The 15,766-nt window shown below is 54.5% G+C and overlaps 1 protein-coding gene across 2 annotated transcripts in view; it reads left to right on the top strand.

Moving 5' to 3' along the window:
* MTMR4 (myotubularin related protein 4) overlaps positions 1 to 15,766 on the top strand; it is a 57,147-nt gene that overhangs the window by 23,266 nt on the left and 18,115 nt on the right. The window contains exons 1-6 of one of the 2 annotated variants that reach the window (XM_042025852.1): positions 5,451 to 5,659; positions 7,958 to 8,047; positions 10,775 to 10,891; positions 11,541 to 11,623; positions 11,796 to 11,962; positions 13,755 to 13,851. In XM_042025852.1, coding sequence (XP_041881786.1) covers positions 5,609 to 5,659; positions 7,958 to 8,047; positions 10,775 to 10,891; positions 11,541 to 11,623; positions 11,796 to 11,962; positions 13,755 to 13,851 — 605 coding nt within the window. In that variant the 5' untranslated portion in view covers positions 5,451 to 5,608. Of the gene's footprint in view, positions 1 to 5,450; positions 5,660 to 7,957; positions 8,048 to 10,774; positions 10,892 to 11,540; positions 11,624 to 11,795; positions 11,963 to 13,754; positions 13,852 to 15,766 lie in introns of those variants that run through there. The other variant, XM_042025853.1, reaches the window with a different exon arrangement.

Genomic DNA, 15,766 nt, shown 5'->3' with positions numbered 1-15,766 from the left:
CTTACCCTGCCATGGCCCTGCCCACCCTTACGTGTAATCATTGTTCGGATTCTTCTACATGAGAGGGTTTCCTGCTCCTTATGAGTACCCAAAGATTACTTTTACTGTTTCACAGGACCTTCTGAAAAGGTTGTTTTATATTTTATTAAAATGCTCCTGTGATTTTTTGAAAATTATTTTTTCATTTTGGAAAAAATAAAGCAACCAACAAAAGTGCCCCGCCCCCCATTTCACCCACTATTTTGGGAAGAGACACTGGGCTTTTTGTCTCCCATGACAAGGGAGAGAAAGTGACTTGTAATTGCAAGCTGTAGAAATAAGCATTTACCTCCACCTCCTTACCTGAGCTTTTGTCAGCAGCTGAAGGCAGAGAGCTGCTGGAAGCTCCTGCAGCCTCCTTGGAGTCCTTCTGTGACCTCTCTGGAGGGCTGTGGCTCCCGAGTTAGACACAGGGAGGGCTGGAGGTGGGCTGTGGGTTAAGGGCTGCTTCGGGGCTGGCTGGAATCCCTGTTCCCTGCAGGCATGCTCAGTGCTTCCTTAACACCCTGCGCTCCCTGCAGGCTGAGGCCACAGCCCCCGTGCCCTCTGGTTAGCAAGGGCACCCCCGAAAGCTTTGCCTCTACTCAGCAGCACCCCAGATGTGCCTCACCAGCTGCTCTCCCCTTCCTGCTGCTCCAGGTGCTTGGTCAAGTGTCAGCAGCTTGGATTGCACTACTCTTCCCATTTTTCCCCAAAACAGCCACTGATGGGAATGACCTTGAAGACAGCACTAGTGCTGGTTTAATCTTTAACTAATGGAGCCCTAATGAGCACCTTGGTACCTTAATACATTACTTAAAACTGGCAGGTGGGGTGGTGCAGGTGCTGTGCTGGCAGCTCAGTGCTCAGCTCCCACAGCAGCCTTCCCTCTCCTGACTGCTGGGATGCTGGCTCTGTAGGCATCTGGTTCTTACCCCGGGGAGGCCATGATTTATCCCAGGTGGGGATTTGCAGCCAGCCCTCGTCCCCTCCTGTTGGGGCATGGAGTTGACAGCCCGTGACTTGGGCCCTTTTGTCCCTGTCCTCAAAGGTTTCTTGCTGCGTGTTCAGTTCCATGCTCACCTCTGGGCACCTTTCTGAACAAACACCGAATGCACTATTACAGATCTGTAAGCTCTTCTATCATCCTATCCCGATTAAAAGATGACACTCACCATCCCAGTCCTGACTTACAGGGTATATAAGCAGTAACTTCTCTTCGCATAGGTTTAGGGTTTTATTTCCACCTCAGGCTCAGCAGCCTGCCAGTTCACCCACAAACATCCCTAGGCTTTGAGGAAATGAACTATTTCAGGGGGACCTGAAACAAAGACGCCCTTTGTGCAACAGAAGTAGGGGAGGCAGAACAAGAAGTGCCTTTGGCCACAGCTCGTCAGTCCCAGCATCAGCTTATGGAGAGAGAGAGAGAAATACGTGTCTGAGTGCAGCTCATCTCACCCATTGTAGGCATCTGCCAGGCAGAAGGAGAATAAATTTTAACTTTTAGAATGAGATAAATGATACAAGTCTCTCCCTTCCCCTCCTTACCTGGAAAAAAAAAATCTAGATAACCAGTTCCTAGCTTGATATTCACTGAAAAGAAATATTCAGACCTGGAAGGATCTAAAGTAGAGTATCCTGATGGCCCCTCTGCTGCTGGAGCCCCTGGCTGTCAGACAGAGCTGCCCTGGCTCCTGCTGACTTGCTTCTCATGTCCTGGAATTCCCTTCCCAGGGCAATCACCTCCTCCTGCCAATTTTTCTGTTGGTTTTCTCCAGCTGGAGGCGGATCAGGGCAGTCTGTGCAGTGGATGCGCTACCAGGGACAGGGCTGCACATTCGGATTTCTGCTAGCCCTTGCCTTCCCTCCCCTCCATCTGTGGGGTGATGCCCTGTGCTGGGGTGATGAAAAGCTCACCCTTAATCTATAGAAGGGATGGGTGCGGTGCCTTCTGCCTCAGGAGAGCGTAATTTTATTTGTGGTGCCAAAGAGAAATAAAGGATAAAGCTATGTCAGGGTTGGGAAGGGTGAACGTGTCTGTGGACGGCTGAGTCAGGTGTGCTGGCAGCTCCCTGCAGTGAATGGGACCAGTTTTTCTCCTGGAATCATGGAATGGTTTGGGTTGGAAGGGACCCAGCCAGGTGGGAATTAGCTGCTCCCTGGCCCGCACTTTCCCAAACTTGCAGAATGCTGGACCAGCCACTGGCAAAATGGTTCATTTCAGGATGCTGACTGGCTCCAGACTGTGAGAGAGCTTTCAGCATCCTGATGCCTGTCCCGTGCTCCCAATGCAGATTCATTGGGCAAGTGGGACCAAATGTTCCCTGGGAAGCCTGTGCTGCAGGCTGGGCTCCTGGTGCATGCAGGTGTGTCTCCACAGGGAACATCATCTCCTTTGGAGGCTGCAGGATGGCCCCTTGAGTGCCAGTCCTATCTTTGCCAAGCCTCCAAATCCTTTTTGGGACCTTCAGGAGAAGGCTGCAAGGTGTTTGCCTGCAGTGTGGACCCAGGGATGTCTGGAGGGGTGGGAGGAGCAGCACAGAACAGTGGGCAGTGCTAGTGGGAGGGAAAAGGGGCTGCCCTTAAGAACATGCTGCCCATGTTATATTCAGCTCCTCTTCCTCAGAATTGGGAAACACTTTGGATTTTGGTTGGGAGATGATGAGGGAGATTTCTCTCTCTGCCCACATGAACACACACACTGAGAACACTCAGAAGCCCAGTTCTGTGAAATAACCTTCTCTTCCTCAGTGGTCTGTGACAGTGGAGCAGACCCCAGCTGGGGAGGCGTCTGAGGTGGCAGTTGGGAGATCCCTCTGGCTAAGCCAGCTAAGGAGTGTGGAGCACTCTGCAGTCCTATGCTGGACCACTCCTGCCCTTGCCTGGGTCACTGGAGGGAAAGGAGGGCAGGTATTTTGGGAACTCTTGAAGGAAGTGAAAGCAGAGTCTGAATCAAGTTCCTCTTGAAAGTCCGTGAAGCCACTGAACTTCAGAGCAAGGTTTCTGCTCTGCACCAGGCTCAGTGTTTGGGCAGAAGTTTCTAAGTCATGTATGAGTCTTTTTATGATACCAAAAGTGCAAGAATATTTCAGTGAAAGCAGAAGAAGTTCTATTTGTGGCTGTTCAGGTCAGCTTAGGTTGGAAATTCAAAGTACTGATCTGACGAGCAGCCCTTTAACTCTGCACAGCTGCAGCTTAGGGGGGTTACAAAGGTCCTCCTGCAAACAATCCCTGTGCCAGGCCCTGAACTGAGCCTTGGCCCTAAAAACCTCACTGTGGGTTGGAGCAAACCTCTTACCTACCTTGTCTGTGGTTTTGTGTGTTATAAACTCCGGTCTTGCGCTGTGTGCACTTAACAGCAGTGTGTGCTCACACCCTGCCCAAGAGACTCCCGGCCTTCAGCTGTTCCCCGGACGTGCTGTGTTGCTTTTCCCCTGACACATGTCAGGAAAAAGAATAAATATTGGCTTTACAGTGTTTATGGCCACACTCTCTCTCCAGTATAAAAGGTTCCTTCAGCTTTAGCTGCTCTGGTTTCTCAGCATTCCCTCCAGAGGGGAACCTGCAGCGAGCAGAGCACCTCTCCTGCCACTCACTTTTGGCCAAGACAAATCAGTCACCTCATCCATAACCCTGTCCTTATCTGTAACCCTCTGTTCGTGTCCATAACCCTCTGTTCTCCTTGTGTTTTGGTTTTTGGGTGCCAGCTGGAGTCAGTTGCCCCAAGGATGGGCAATGCCTGACATTCACCCACTGTGCTCCATGTAAATGGTGGAGTGGGACAGAGCGGGGGTGAAATGGGATTTCATGGCTTATCTCCAGGTGTGGCTGTGTGTTCTTCTAAGTCTTCTTTCCTAAGTGGTGAAGCTGGTGTAACTATGGGAGTCTGTGGGATTGTTTTGTCAGCAGGGGAGTTCATGGAACTGAATTTTGCCCTGCAGTGACAGTGGGCAGCATGTCTGGGTGTCACAAAGCTGTCCCTTTAGCTGAGGCAGCTCTGAATAATCTAACCCTGAACAATTTTGCAGAGAAATGCCAAAGTATTTTATCTGACTCAAGAAAAACCCTTTGAGATCCCGTTGGTATTGCTGGGGAGAGCTGTCTGTGGTGTCTTCGGGGCAGCCACATCTAAGAGGAGCTCAATGGCTACAGGCTGTGCTCTGTTTGGGTTTGTGTTTCGGGAGCAAAAAGCTGGTGTGGTTTGAGCAAAATAGTGGGGCCTTTGAGGATTGATGAAGGGTCAGGTTTTAATTTTGCATTTTAACAAAGAGATTCTCCCTCTGGCTCAGTGGTGGGGGCAGAGCAGCTGCTGATGGTGGAAATGGGGATGGCTTTGCCCGGGAAGCTGCTCCTGTGGTTCCCGGGATAGGCTGTGACCTGGGAGCTGTTTGCTCCTGGGCTTGATGAACAGCAGGTTGTAAAGGTGAGCTCATAGGGGGCTGGGGTGGGGAGGTGGGTGCTCAACCACAGCATTTCCTGCACCCGTGGCCTTACCCTGTGTCTGCGAGCATTGCCAACAGGAGCTGGGGAAACTTCCCACGGGAGCTAAGTGTCCAAGCAGTCAGCGAGAGGAGCCTTGTCCTCTCCAGGACCCAGGCTCCAGCACACAGGTGCTGGTGGGAGCCAGGGACATCCAGCTACTCTCTGCACACATGAAGCTCCTGGGAAGGAGGGCTTGAAGTCTCGGGAGTGTTGAGTGGAGAGATGCAGCAGGGCAGTCCCTTTATCCTCATCTCCCTGGTCAGGCACAGAGGACTGCGGGAGGATAGCGGCCTCAGGGGTGCAGTGGCAGATCCTGGCTGAGCTGCTGGGAGCAGGGCTGGGGGCTCGGCATGGGAGTGGAGGGCTGGGGACAGAGGGGCCAGTGCTGGTGCAGAGGCCTCGGGGCAAACGGCTTGATGCTGGGGTGGAGGGGTCGGCACAGGGTGGAAGAGCTCAGGGACAGGGCTCAATGCCAGGGTGGAGGGCTTGGAGCAGAGGGCATGGAGCTGGGGCAGGGGTCTTGGAGCAGAGGGCTCGCTGCTGGTGCGGAAGTGTTGGTGTAGGGTCAATGGGCTCGTGGCAGAAGGCTCCGTGCCGGGGTGGAGGGGTCGGTGAGGGGCTCGGAGCAGAGGGCTCGGTGCCGGAGCGCAGGACTCGGGGCAGAGGGCTCGGTGCCGGGGCACGAAGCCGCCTTCCCGCTATTGTTCCCGGCGCTCCCACTGCCGCCATCCCTGCGGCACGAGGCCGGTGCCAGCAGCGCCATGGGCCGGGAATGCCGCTCCCGGCCGAGGAAGGGGCCGTGGCCGCGGCCCCGCGGTCCCGCCGCCCGCTCCATTTTCTGTCTCGCCCGTCACGGAGACGCTCAGATGGCAGAGCCGCGCTCGGCGGCCCTGGGAGGGAGGTGGAGTCTGCCCGTCCTCCGCCCGCCCTCCCTCCATTGTCAGCGGCGGCGGCGGCGGCACCTGCTCGGGCCGCCGGCGGCCGGGATGCTCCTGCCCTTCCCGGCGGAGCGGGGACGCTGCCGCAGTGCCGGGGCCGCGGCCGCAGCTCGCAGCCGGAGGGAGGAAATGCTGCTTGTGCCTGCCCGGCCCTGCTGCCGCCTCGGGAAATGAACATGAGTCTGCCAGGCCGCGTCTCCTGCTCCATGCTCAACTGCTTTGTAAGTGCTGCTTTTTATTCCCCTTCTCTCCTCCATGGAAGCGGGGCCGTACGCCAGCTGCGCTCTCCAGCTCACATGCCGGTGGAGGCATCCTCTGGATCTGCCCAGGGAGAAGGGGGATCTCCTTCTCCTCGCTCCCACATGCCGCCGGAGGACACCGCGGCCCGTCCCTGCTGCCCGGGCCGGGCCCAAGGGCACAGCAGTGCCCGGCGCCGCGGGCCGAGCCTGGCAGGCCCCGGTCACTGAGCTGGGCCCCGCAGGCTCCGCGCCTTGCCCGGAGCTGGAAAATTACCGTGCGAGAGCAGCCGACCCTCGGGGAGCTGCACACCCCTCCCTGCCTGGGGCTGGGCAGGACCCTCCGCTGCTGCTGCTGCTGCTGAGAGGGGGTCCTGCGCTCCTCGCCTTTCATACCTTCCGGGAGAGGGGGTTTCCTGCAGACCCACCCTCGGCCCCCCAGGGCACTCCTGGCCGAATGGGCTCCGAGGGCTTCAGGAGACTTGTGAAGAGAGCAGGGTGCTGACCCCCGCCCTGCCGGTACCCAGGATGGGGCTGTGGCAGGAGGGGATGCTCAGCCTCTGCCCGCCCTGTGCTGCAGGCGAGGAGGGACTCAAGGACACCCAGGCTGATGGAGAGCTTAGGCTGCCTTGTTCCAGTTCCTGCTGCTCCCTGGGATTTCTCTGTGAACTGCAAAGTGACGATGGGAGAGGATCTCTGCTCCCTAGCTGCTACACCGGCACGCGGGCACACACCTTCCCTTTGTGCTCCCCTGGGCTGGTGCCTCACTCGGAGTGAGCCACTGGCAGGAGGGGCCCCAGGCCCCCCGTGGTCTGCAGTCAGCATCGGCTGCTGCTGGAGCAGGTGCTGTGCCCTGTGTCCCTCACAGCATGATGACAGGGCCAGTGCCTTTGCCTCCAGCTGGGGCTGATGCTGAGTTTTATGAAGGCTCTAACAGCATGTTACATGCGTGCAGGTTCCTTGGATATGGGGTGGGAGGGGTCTGGCTGCCCCTGTCTGAGGTCCAGGGATCACCTCAGGCCAGCCTGTTCCCGTGGGCGCTGAGGCTTCAGCTCCTGTCAGTAACACAAGAGGATTCAGCAGCATTTTAAATATTCCTGAGCCAGAAGGATTGGGATCTCCTTTCTTCAGGTTGAAACTGGGATTCTGGCTTGGGTGACATATCCAGAAAGATAGGTCATTTTAAAATATTACTCAGTGCTTACAGAACACGGTGTTTCCTGGTAAATGCTAGAGCCTAGTGCTAGAGTTAGAGAGCAAGCAGCATTCTGAAGAAAACATTCCCACACCAAATATATGTGGAATTAGCACCATCCTGGACTCCCAGCAGTGAGCATCTGCAGCTGAGTGTCCGGGTGCCACTCCTTCGGTCAGCAGCTCGGTGATGTGACAGGGCCTGGGTGAAGGCTGGTGAAAATTGGCACCAAGAGTTCGTGCCAGAGCTCAAGGACCATTGGGACAATGCACTGAGACACATGGTGGGATTTGGGGTGTTCTGTGCAGGGCCAGGAGTGGGACTTTATGATCCTAATACCTTCCAGCTCAGGATACTCTGATTGTATGAGTGAATGAAGATTCCCGTGTTCCAAACTGAGGCATACACTCCACTTATCAGGGATGGCATGTGCAGGTTCCATGTGACCTCTCAGACCATTCTGAGGCCTCTGGGTTTTCTGGGATGTCCACCTGAGCAGGCTGGACATGTCCAGCTGCCCTGGGCTCGGTGCTGGCACCAGTCAGTAGTGCCTATTGTGAATTGGGTGCACTGGGGTGCAGTTGTTGTAGGGTTATGTTTCACAGTTGTATCTTCTCCTCCAAAAGATTCAGGATCTTCCCAGATTTCTTTGGTCTGAGAGTGAAAACAAAAACTCCCAAAAAAAAGCGGTCCTTAAGAGGAGGAAGAGTAGGCTGACGTTGGACTGTAGATGGAAACCCTCTGTGTCACAGGGTGTCTGCCCTGGTGCCATGGAGCAGGTAACGGGAACAGCTGACGTGACAAGTTACTGTCACATCAGTCCCCTGTGGCCAAGGTGTGTCTGCTGGGCTTTCCAAACACCACTCAGCTGGAAGAGGTGGGACTTGGAGGCTTCAGCATTTCACTGTGCTGGGGGCATTCTGCAACAGCCAGAGGAACTGCTGGAGTCTGCAGGCAGAACAGGCATTTCCATGCACAGGTATCCCCAAGCTCCTGGGGTGCCAAGAGTATCCATCAGCTTCAATTTTTGGCTTTCACAGCACGTGCTGGCTGAGGCTGTCTGACTGTGTGCTCTGTTTGCAATGCAGGGTGAGGAAGGCCCTCCCAGTTTGGAGTACATCCAGGCCAAGGACTTGTTCCCCCCGAAGGAGCTCATAAAGGAGGAGGAGTCACTGCAGGTAAGGAAGTAAAAACACCCAAACAGCTCTGGGATGTGTCAGGCTGGGCTCTGCAGAGCAGCTCTCCAGCCCAGCACGTCCTGGAGGCCATGGGCTGGCCGGTGCCAGGGGCACAGTCAGAGCAGCAGGTCCTTGTGCGTGGGGGCCAGGCCGGCTGTTCCCACAGCCCTGTCCCCGCCTGCCCAGCCCTGGCAGGATGTGTCCGGCATCACCAGCTGCTGCCAGCACGGCCGGAGCTGGTGCAGTGCTCGGCCAGCCCGGGCATTCCCTGTCGGAATGTGCCACTGCCAGTGCAGCCGGAGCTGGTGCAGTGCTCGGCCAGCCCAGGCATTCCCTGTCGGAATGTGCCACTGCCAGTGCAGCCGGAGCTGGTGCAGTGCTTGGCCAGCCCGGGCATTCCCTGTCGGAATGTGCCGCTGCCTGCCCAGCCCGGCAGCCTGCAGCAGGGAGCTTCCCCGGGACGGGAGCGCGGGGCTGTGCTCTGCAGCCACAGCGTGCGGCTGCTCTGCCTGCTCTCCCCCTGGACATGTTGCTCCTGCCGTTTCCTGCTGCACGGTGGCTGGAAGAAGGAGCCTCCATATGGTGCCAGCCTCCTGCTGCAGAAAGCCCTGGGAAGAGCCCCGCGTGCTGTTGCTGCTGTGCAGCAAGGGCAGCATTCCCTCCTGGGGATTGGTGCTTCCTTTAACATCATCCAGTGCTCATCATCCTCCTCTGGGGCTGGAGCCAGGCTCACCTTGTTCTTGCTGCTGCTGCAGTGTCTGAGTTTGTTCTGGGGCTGTCACTGCCTTGGCAAATGGTGCTGGGGAAAGCACGGGCTGGGAGCTGTTGGCTTGAAGGAACAGCCACAGGCTGGGGACTTGTGCAGGGTCAGGGCTGCAGGGCTGTGGCTTTGGGGGGTGAAGCTGCTGAGGTGACTCTGAGCCGAGGCTCCTGGAGAAGAGCAGACTCTGCCTTAGTTTGCTGCGTGGAGAAGTAAAGTTCAACCCTCCCAAGCGTAATTTGCCTTCAGTAAATCGTTAATTCATTGTAAAGCAGAGTGTTCAAGGCCAGGTTGGATGGGGCTTGGAGCAGCCTGGCCTAGTGGAAGGTGTCTGCCGATGGCAGGGGTGGAACTGGATGAGCTTGGGTTGGGATATCACTCCCAGCCCAAACCATTCCAGGATCCTGTGACTCTAGAAGGCTGCCATCAGTTGATAACAAGCTGTATTCACGCACCTGCTGGTTTATTCCAGGATTTCCCTCTGTCCGTTCTTGCAGCCTTACCAGCCCCTTTCTGTTCTGTCTCCCTTCTGTTGCTGTGTCAAAGAGCCACGTAAGCAGGAGAAACACATGCCAGATAAAAACAGCTCTGGCAAGCGTGCAGAAATCAACTGCAGAAATAAAAAGAGGATATTCTCTTAGGCAAATAATTAATATTTTTCAAGAGTGTTCAGACATATGCCAGTCTAAGCTGGTTATTTTTGTACAAAGAAAGGAGAAGTTGTTAGTACAGTTGTCACTTGAAATCCAGGAAATTCAGGTTTTTATACCCAACCCATAGAGACAACTTCGAAATAAAGAGAAGGTGGTCTGACTTGTACTAATTACAGTGTAATGAATTGTGTCATCATCTGCCCTGTCTGGCAGGTTTCAGCTGTGTCGTGACACTTTTTACATAATGGGTTACCGACATCACCTGGTGTAGGTGGCATTCAGAGAACAGGAGGAGCCTGATTAGCTAAGGACAAAGGGGCCTGGTGAATTTTAGGCTGTTCTGCCTTCTTTTTTTTAATATAAGAAAAGTCAAACTTGACTGTCTGCCAGGATCCCCTGTTCTAAAAATAACTATGGCGTGTCCAGACTGATGGGGAAAAACAGACACTTGATTATCTAGATATTTTAAAAAATGGAATACAGGTAACTTTAATGAAGCTTTCTTGCAGTTTAATCAGGACAAGCTTCCTCAGTCATATAAATCACTGTACAGAGAGAATCCCTGAGAGCTTTGTTAGCAGAAACTGGGCACATCTTTGGTTCATTTGCTTACCTGGATGGTACTGCTGAGTCTCACAGTGCTGCTGAGGGCCCCCCATGTTTAAATAGCACAGCAGGATCACGTAGGTGACACTGCCCTGGGGCAGAGGCTTCTGATCAGTCCCAGAATCCCAGAATCACTGAGGTTGAAAAAGACCCCCGAGACCATTGAGCCCAACCTGTGCCTGATCCCCACCTTGTCACCCAGCCCAGAGCACTGAGTGCTCCATCCAGTTGTTCCTTGGACACCTCCAGGGATGGTGACACCGCCACCTCCCTGGGCAGCCCCTTCCAGTGCTTCCCCATGGCGTTGGGCTCTTTCAGGAGCTGTGCCGAGCGCTCCCCATCCTCTCTCTGAGCTGTCCTGCAGTCACGTCCCTCTCCATGCCTCTTGTGCCAGGGCTGGTTTCCCCTGTCTGAAGAGCAGGGCCCGTCAGCCCCTCTGTCCCCAGGCCAGCCCTCGCTGCCAGGTGTGCATGGCACACACGTGATCCTGCAGGAGGTGCTCGCTGGCTCCGGAGGCGTCCTTGGGAAGAGCTCAGTGTGTGGGGCTGGACAGTGGCTGCTGTCTGTGCTGCTCTCGGGGCACGGGCACGAGGAGCACGTTGCTGGGAACGGTTCCTTGGGAGAGGAGGAGGCAATGGGAGAGTGGCTCTGGGAGTTGCAGTGCACAAAGTGGCTGTGTGACCTGACCTGGTGCTGTCTCCCTTCCAGGTGCCATTCACTGTGTTGCAGGGCGAGGGGGTGGAGTACCTGGGCCATGCCAACGACGCCGTGATCGCCATCTCTAACTACCGCCTGCACATCAAATTCAAGGACTCTGTGATCAATGTGAGTCTGGCCCTGCCTGCCCCATCAGCTCTCGCAGGGTCTCGGAGCAGGGAGGGGTGGGAATACCCCGTTCCTGGGGGCTGTGGCACAGGAAGGTGCCTCTTGGAGGATGCCAGGCCTGGGCGTGCGGTTGCTGTTTTGCTGCTGCATTTAGGTGTGAGGATTGCGTTTTCCTTTGGACAGTAATTAGGTTTTTCCTTTGCTGTTTTCTTTAAATTCAGCCATTACCCTTGGGTGGTTTTAAGGCTGTTGAGGTCTCTTGCAGACCAGTTTTAATGAGATTTCTCACCAACACAGAGTCAGGCAGTGGGAGCCTGAGGCTTTCCCTCACTGCCTTAACTTGCCATCTCTTGCTGCAGCTGTTGCTTGGCTCAGTTACCTGTGCTTGGCTGGATGTGATTGAGTCAGGAACTGGCCCCAAGTGGGAGATTACCGAGGGAGAGGACAGAAATCAGAATAGTAATCATGGAAGGAGCTCTGTGCTGACTCACGGAGCTCCCTAACCCTGGGAGTGGGTTTGTAGTTCACAGAAGCAGCTCATGCCTGGTGGAGCTGTGCTGGAGCGTGAGGAGCCTGCGGGCATGGCTGCTGGGGCTGCTCTGGCCTGTGGTGTGCCTTGTCATGCCCTACATCTGTCCCTCCCTCGCAGGTGCCTTTGAGGATGATGGAAAGTGTGGAGTGTCGGGATATGTTCCAGCTTCACATTGTCTGCAAGGACTCCAAAGTGATCAGGTATCTGGTTTATTGCTGTGCTGCAGCTGCTGCAGGCTGTGACCAGCTCTGGTGGCTCCCTCTATGCTGTCCGTGGTCAGGGTTCTAAGGTCTGGGGCCGTGTTCCTTTTCCTGGCTCAGTCCTGGCTGGATGAGTGTCCCCACTGAGGGTGGCTTGCCTTTGGGTTTGCAGGTGCCATTTCTCCACCTTCAAGCAGTGCCAGGAGTGGCTGAAGAGGCTGACTCGAGCCATCGCCCGCCCCGCCAAGCCCGAGGACCTCTTTGCGTTCGCCTACCACGCCTGGTGCCTGGGGGTGTGTGTGGATGAGGAGGATCAACATGCACATCTCTGCCGTCCCGGTGAGCTCCTGGCCTGGCTCCTCCTGCTCCTCTGGCCAGCAGCACTGCAGTGCAATTGAGCTCTTGTTCATAAACCCTGTCTGATTTCAAATTCGCCTGGCTAGGTCATCCTGAGCCTGGCCTAGAGATCCAGCTGATGCCCAGATGGTGCTGGATAAGAAGCACAGTGAAAGGAATTAGTTATAAACACAACAAGAAACTTTCAGAGCCAGCAGCACAGAAGCAGCTTTTCCCTTTCTCCTCATGAGAAAACATCCCATACTTAAGTTCTCTCATCAAGGTTATGGAGACCCCAGGCAGTCCTGTCCTGGAGTGGCAAACAGCATCAGTTTTGAGGCAGCCTAATTAATATGAGCCCATCTGCATCTCTTCTCCAACACCCAAAAATGCTGTGACACTCCCAGGATCAGGTCTGTGGAGAGCTCTGGCTCATCCTTACACAGGCACAAATCAAATCTTTGGGTCCATGAAGAGAAAACCAGAGCTGTGCTGGTGCCCTCGTGTGGACTGGGAGTTTCCCTTCCCTGGGAGCACAAAGTTTGCTTCCAGTTGCTTTGTCTTATCCATGATGAAGCTGTTTAAAAAAGGAATTAAAATGAGTGAGAAACCTGGCTTTGGACTGAAAAATGTGCTGAGCCTAGAGGAGAGCAGCAGTAGCCTGAATGGAATGTCCAAAGACAGGCTGGGTGGAGGGATGGGGTTCAACAGTACAGCTATCCCAGGAGAAGCTGATAGGGGAAAGGTAAGCTCTGTGTCCTTACCACGCCCCAAACCCCAACAGTCAGAGATATTTGCTGTGTTTCCTTTAGGGAAAGTATTATTCTCTAGTATAAATAAACTCACCTGTGCAAGTTGCCGCAGGATAGGACTGAGGCAAAGAGCTTTGCAGTATTTATTTATTAACAAGATTTGACACTGGAGCAACAAAGGCCTCCAGAATTTGTGAGGCAAGGCTTAAACCATGAGAGAGGAAACCCTGAGTCAGCATCTGAGAGCAGTCTGGAGGAAGGAACTGCCTGGGGTGGGTACTCAGTGCTCCTTGCCATGGGGTTCCTGACATCCACTTTGGAAGCTGTCTCTGCCAGAAGGGCGGAAGTGGATTAAATTAACCCCCACACCCCCCTTGACATGGAGAGGCTGTTTCTGTGCCCTGAGATGAGTTCTGACTTGATAAAACAAGCAGAGGAACCCCTGTGAGGGACAATCTTTCTGGCTCCTGAAGCACAATCCCTGGTGCCACCCAGCTGCCCAGGAGTTTCTCCTTTGCCAAAAAGATGCTCCGAGGGCTGGAGTCCCTCTGCTCTGGAGCCAGGCTGAGAGAGCTGGGGGTGTTCTCCTGGAGAAGAGAAGGCTCCAGGGAGAGACCTTAGAGCCCCTTCCAGTGCCTAAAGAAGCTTATTAAAAAGAGGGAGAGATTTTTTGTATGGGTGGATAGTGACAGGACAAGGGGGAGCAGTGCTAAAGTGACAGAGGGCAGGGTTTGATGGGATGTTTCTTTAATGAGGATGGAGAGGCCCTGGCACAGGGTGCCCAGAGCAGCTGGGGCTGCCCCTGGATCCCTGGCAGTGCCCAAGGCCAGGCTGGACATTGGGGCTTGGAGCAGCCTGGGACAGTGAAAGGTGTCCCTGCCCATGGCAGGGGGTGGAACGGGATGACCTCTAAGGCCCCTTCTGACCCAAAGGTTTCTGTGGTTTTGTGACTCTCTCCAGCCTGTGTCAGTTGCTGTGGAGCTCCACAAATATGTTCGGGTTTCCTCAGTGCTGTCAGTAACTCCCTGTGCTCTGCTCCTCAGGGGACCACGTGAGGTTCCGGTTTGAGATGGAGCTGGTGAGGATGGGCTTCGACCTGCAGAATGTCTGGCGCGTCTCTGACATCAACAACAACTACAAGTGAGTGTTCATGGCCGGGCTCTCCCCACTCTCCTCTTGCCTTGCCTTTCCCTTGGTGATCCCCATGCAGAGCAGTGGGTGAGTCAGACTCCAGCTAATCCTCCTTCCTGGCCTTGACAGCCCCCAGGCAGATCAGAAGATGAGCCAGATCCCTTTTCTTTCTGCCTTTCACATCGTGGAATTGGAGAGGGAATACAGCCCAAACATCAGAGCTAGCAGGAATTGTAAATGCTGACTCAGGTAGTTTATAATGTGGTGGCTCTAATTCCTCATGGAAGACATTTGGAAGTCTGGAGGTCCATCCATTGTGGGTTTGTCTTTCTGGTCAGTCCTTCTCCGTAGAATGCTCCGTTTGACATAACAACCACAGTTTTCATACACTCAGGCAGCTGTTCAGCTCTGTGATGAGCTGGGGGTGAGCCAGTGGAGAGCTGTGAGGATGCTCAGGAGCCTGGGAATGCGTGAGGCTCATTCAGTCAGAGCAGGAGAAGCTAAAGGATGATCTGCCTCCAGCTGCTGGCAGGGCATTCACAAAGGGATGGAGTAAAACTCCTGGCAGTGGCACGTGACAGAACAAGAGGTGACGGCCCCAAAGTGCAGCTTGGGAGGTTCACAATATGGAAGGGAAAAGAGCATTCCCTGGGAACTTGGTGGTGTGCTGGGCACATCCCCAGCAGGGCGGGGGGGGTTCTCCATCTTTGTGGTGTCACATTTCAGGTGAGCCAGTGTTGGTGGTGGTCCCTGTGAGCAGGGCATTGGAGTGGAGATCTCCACAAGGTTTTGCCACTATCACAGTGGAAGAGACCTTTTTGCACCAGTCAGTGTTTCCAGCCTGTCCTCTATTCCTGCAGGAGCACAGGACTCTCGGAGAAGGGCAGCTGCACTGTGTTGGAGTAGGTGGCATTAAGTCACTGGGGTTTGATGGACATACTCATTTGTGCATTCCCTATAATCCTGTTCTTGAAACTACTGGTATCCCTCAGCCTTTCCTCTCTGTCCCAGCCAGTCCAGGCATCCCCATCACCTATGGATTGGACAGTTCCAGGTCACTGGTTTCCTGTGGAGACTATGAGAAACCTCGGACACACTGGACTGGGGAAATCCCAGTTTGGGAGCTTGCTGCCTGTTCTCTCTTCCTGAAGAATCCAGGCCACAAGCACTAAATTTGGGGGGTGGTTTCCATTTTCCCTCTGCCCTACTGACCATGTTGTTGCTTTGGGACTGTTCACGTGACTTTTCTGGCATTTACACAGTTTCTCCAAGGATGCCAAGTAAAAGTTGTTCTGAACTGCTCAGTTTTGGAGTGCACAGCCTGAGGTCCCTGCCCTCAGCATGTCAGGCTTTCTTCCCTGCTGGATCTTGGGGTGTGGTTCCCTCTGACTATTTCAGGAAGTTCAGCTTCCATTGACCATCTGTGCTTTGCTTCCTGGCCAGTAATCCACAGCCATTACCCACCTTCTCTGAAGACAGGTGTTTGATTTCCAAGCAAACCAGGGAAGAAAGGACTTAAAACAAACCTCAGCCAGCTGGGTGTGGGCCTGGCTTTGCTTCCCTCCACCTGCCGAGTTCCTCCCTGGGGTTCCTCGCAGGTCCCAGCTTCCTGCAGACATCCCGGGATCTCAGGGGTGGTGTAATTGCCTTGTGCAACTCAAACCAGTTCTCTCTTGCTGCTGGGGGAGTGTGGCTTTAAATCCTGCTTTGGCTTTTGATCATAACCACCTGCCTCTATTCACAGGGATCAGGTTACTTTTTAACTGTTTATAGTCCTTTTATCTTTTATTTCCCTGCATTTGCAAAACAGTGTTGTTAAAGACAGGATACTCCAAGGTAATGGCTTTGTTGCTTGTCTTTCAAGTCTGTTCCGAGATGTCCTTATCTGGGAACTATTATCTTCTTTCTGGCGACAGCCATCATA

This window comes from Corvus kubaryi, unplaced genomic scaffold (assembly GCF_017639235.1).
Source record: "Corvus kubaryi isolate FWS band 111438036 unplaced genomic scaffold, C.kubaryi_AGA036_p1.0 37284, whole genome shotgun sequence".
NCBI lineage: Eukaryota > Metazoa > Chordata > Aves > Passeriformes > Corvidae > Corvus > Corvus kubaryi.
The sequence above is the reverse complement of the archived record's forward strand: the minus strand, read 5'-3'. Positions and strand labels throughout refer to the sequence as shown.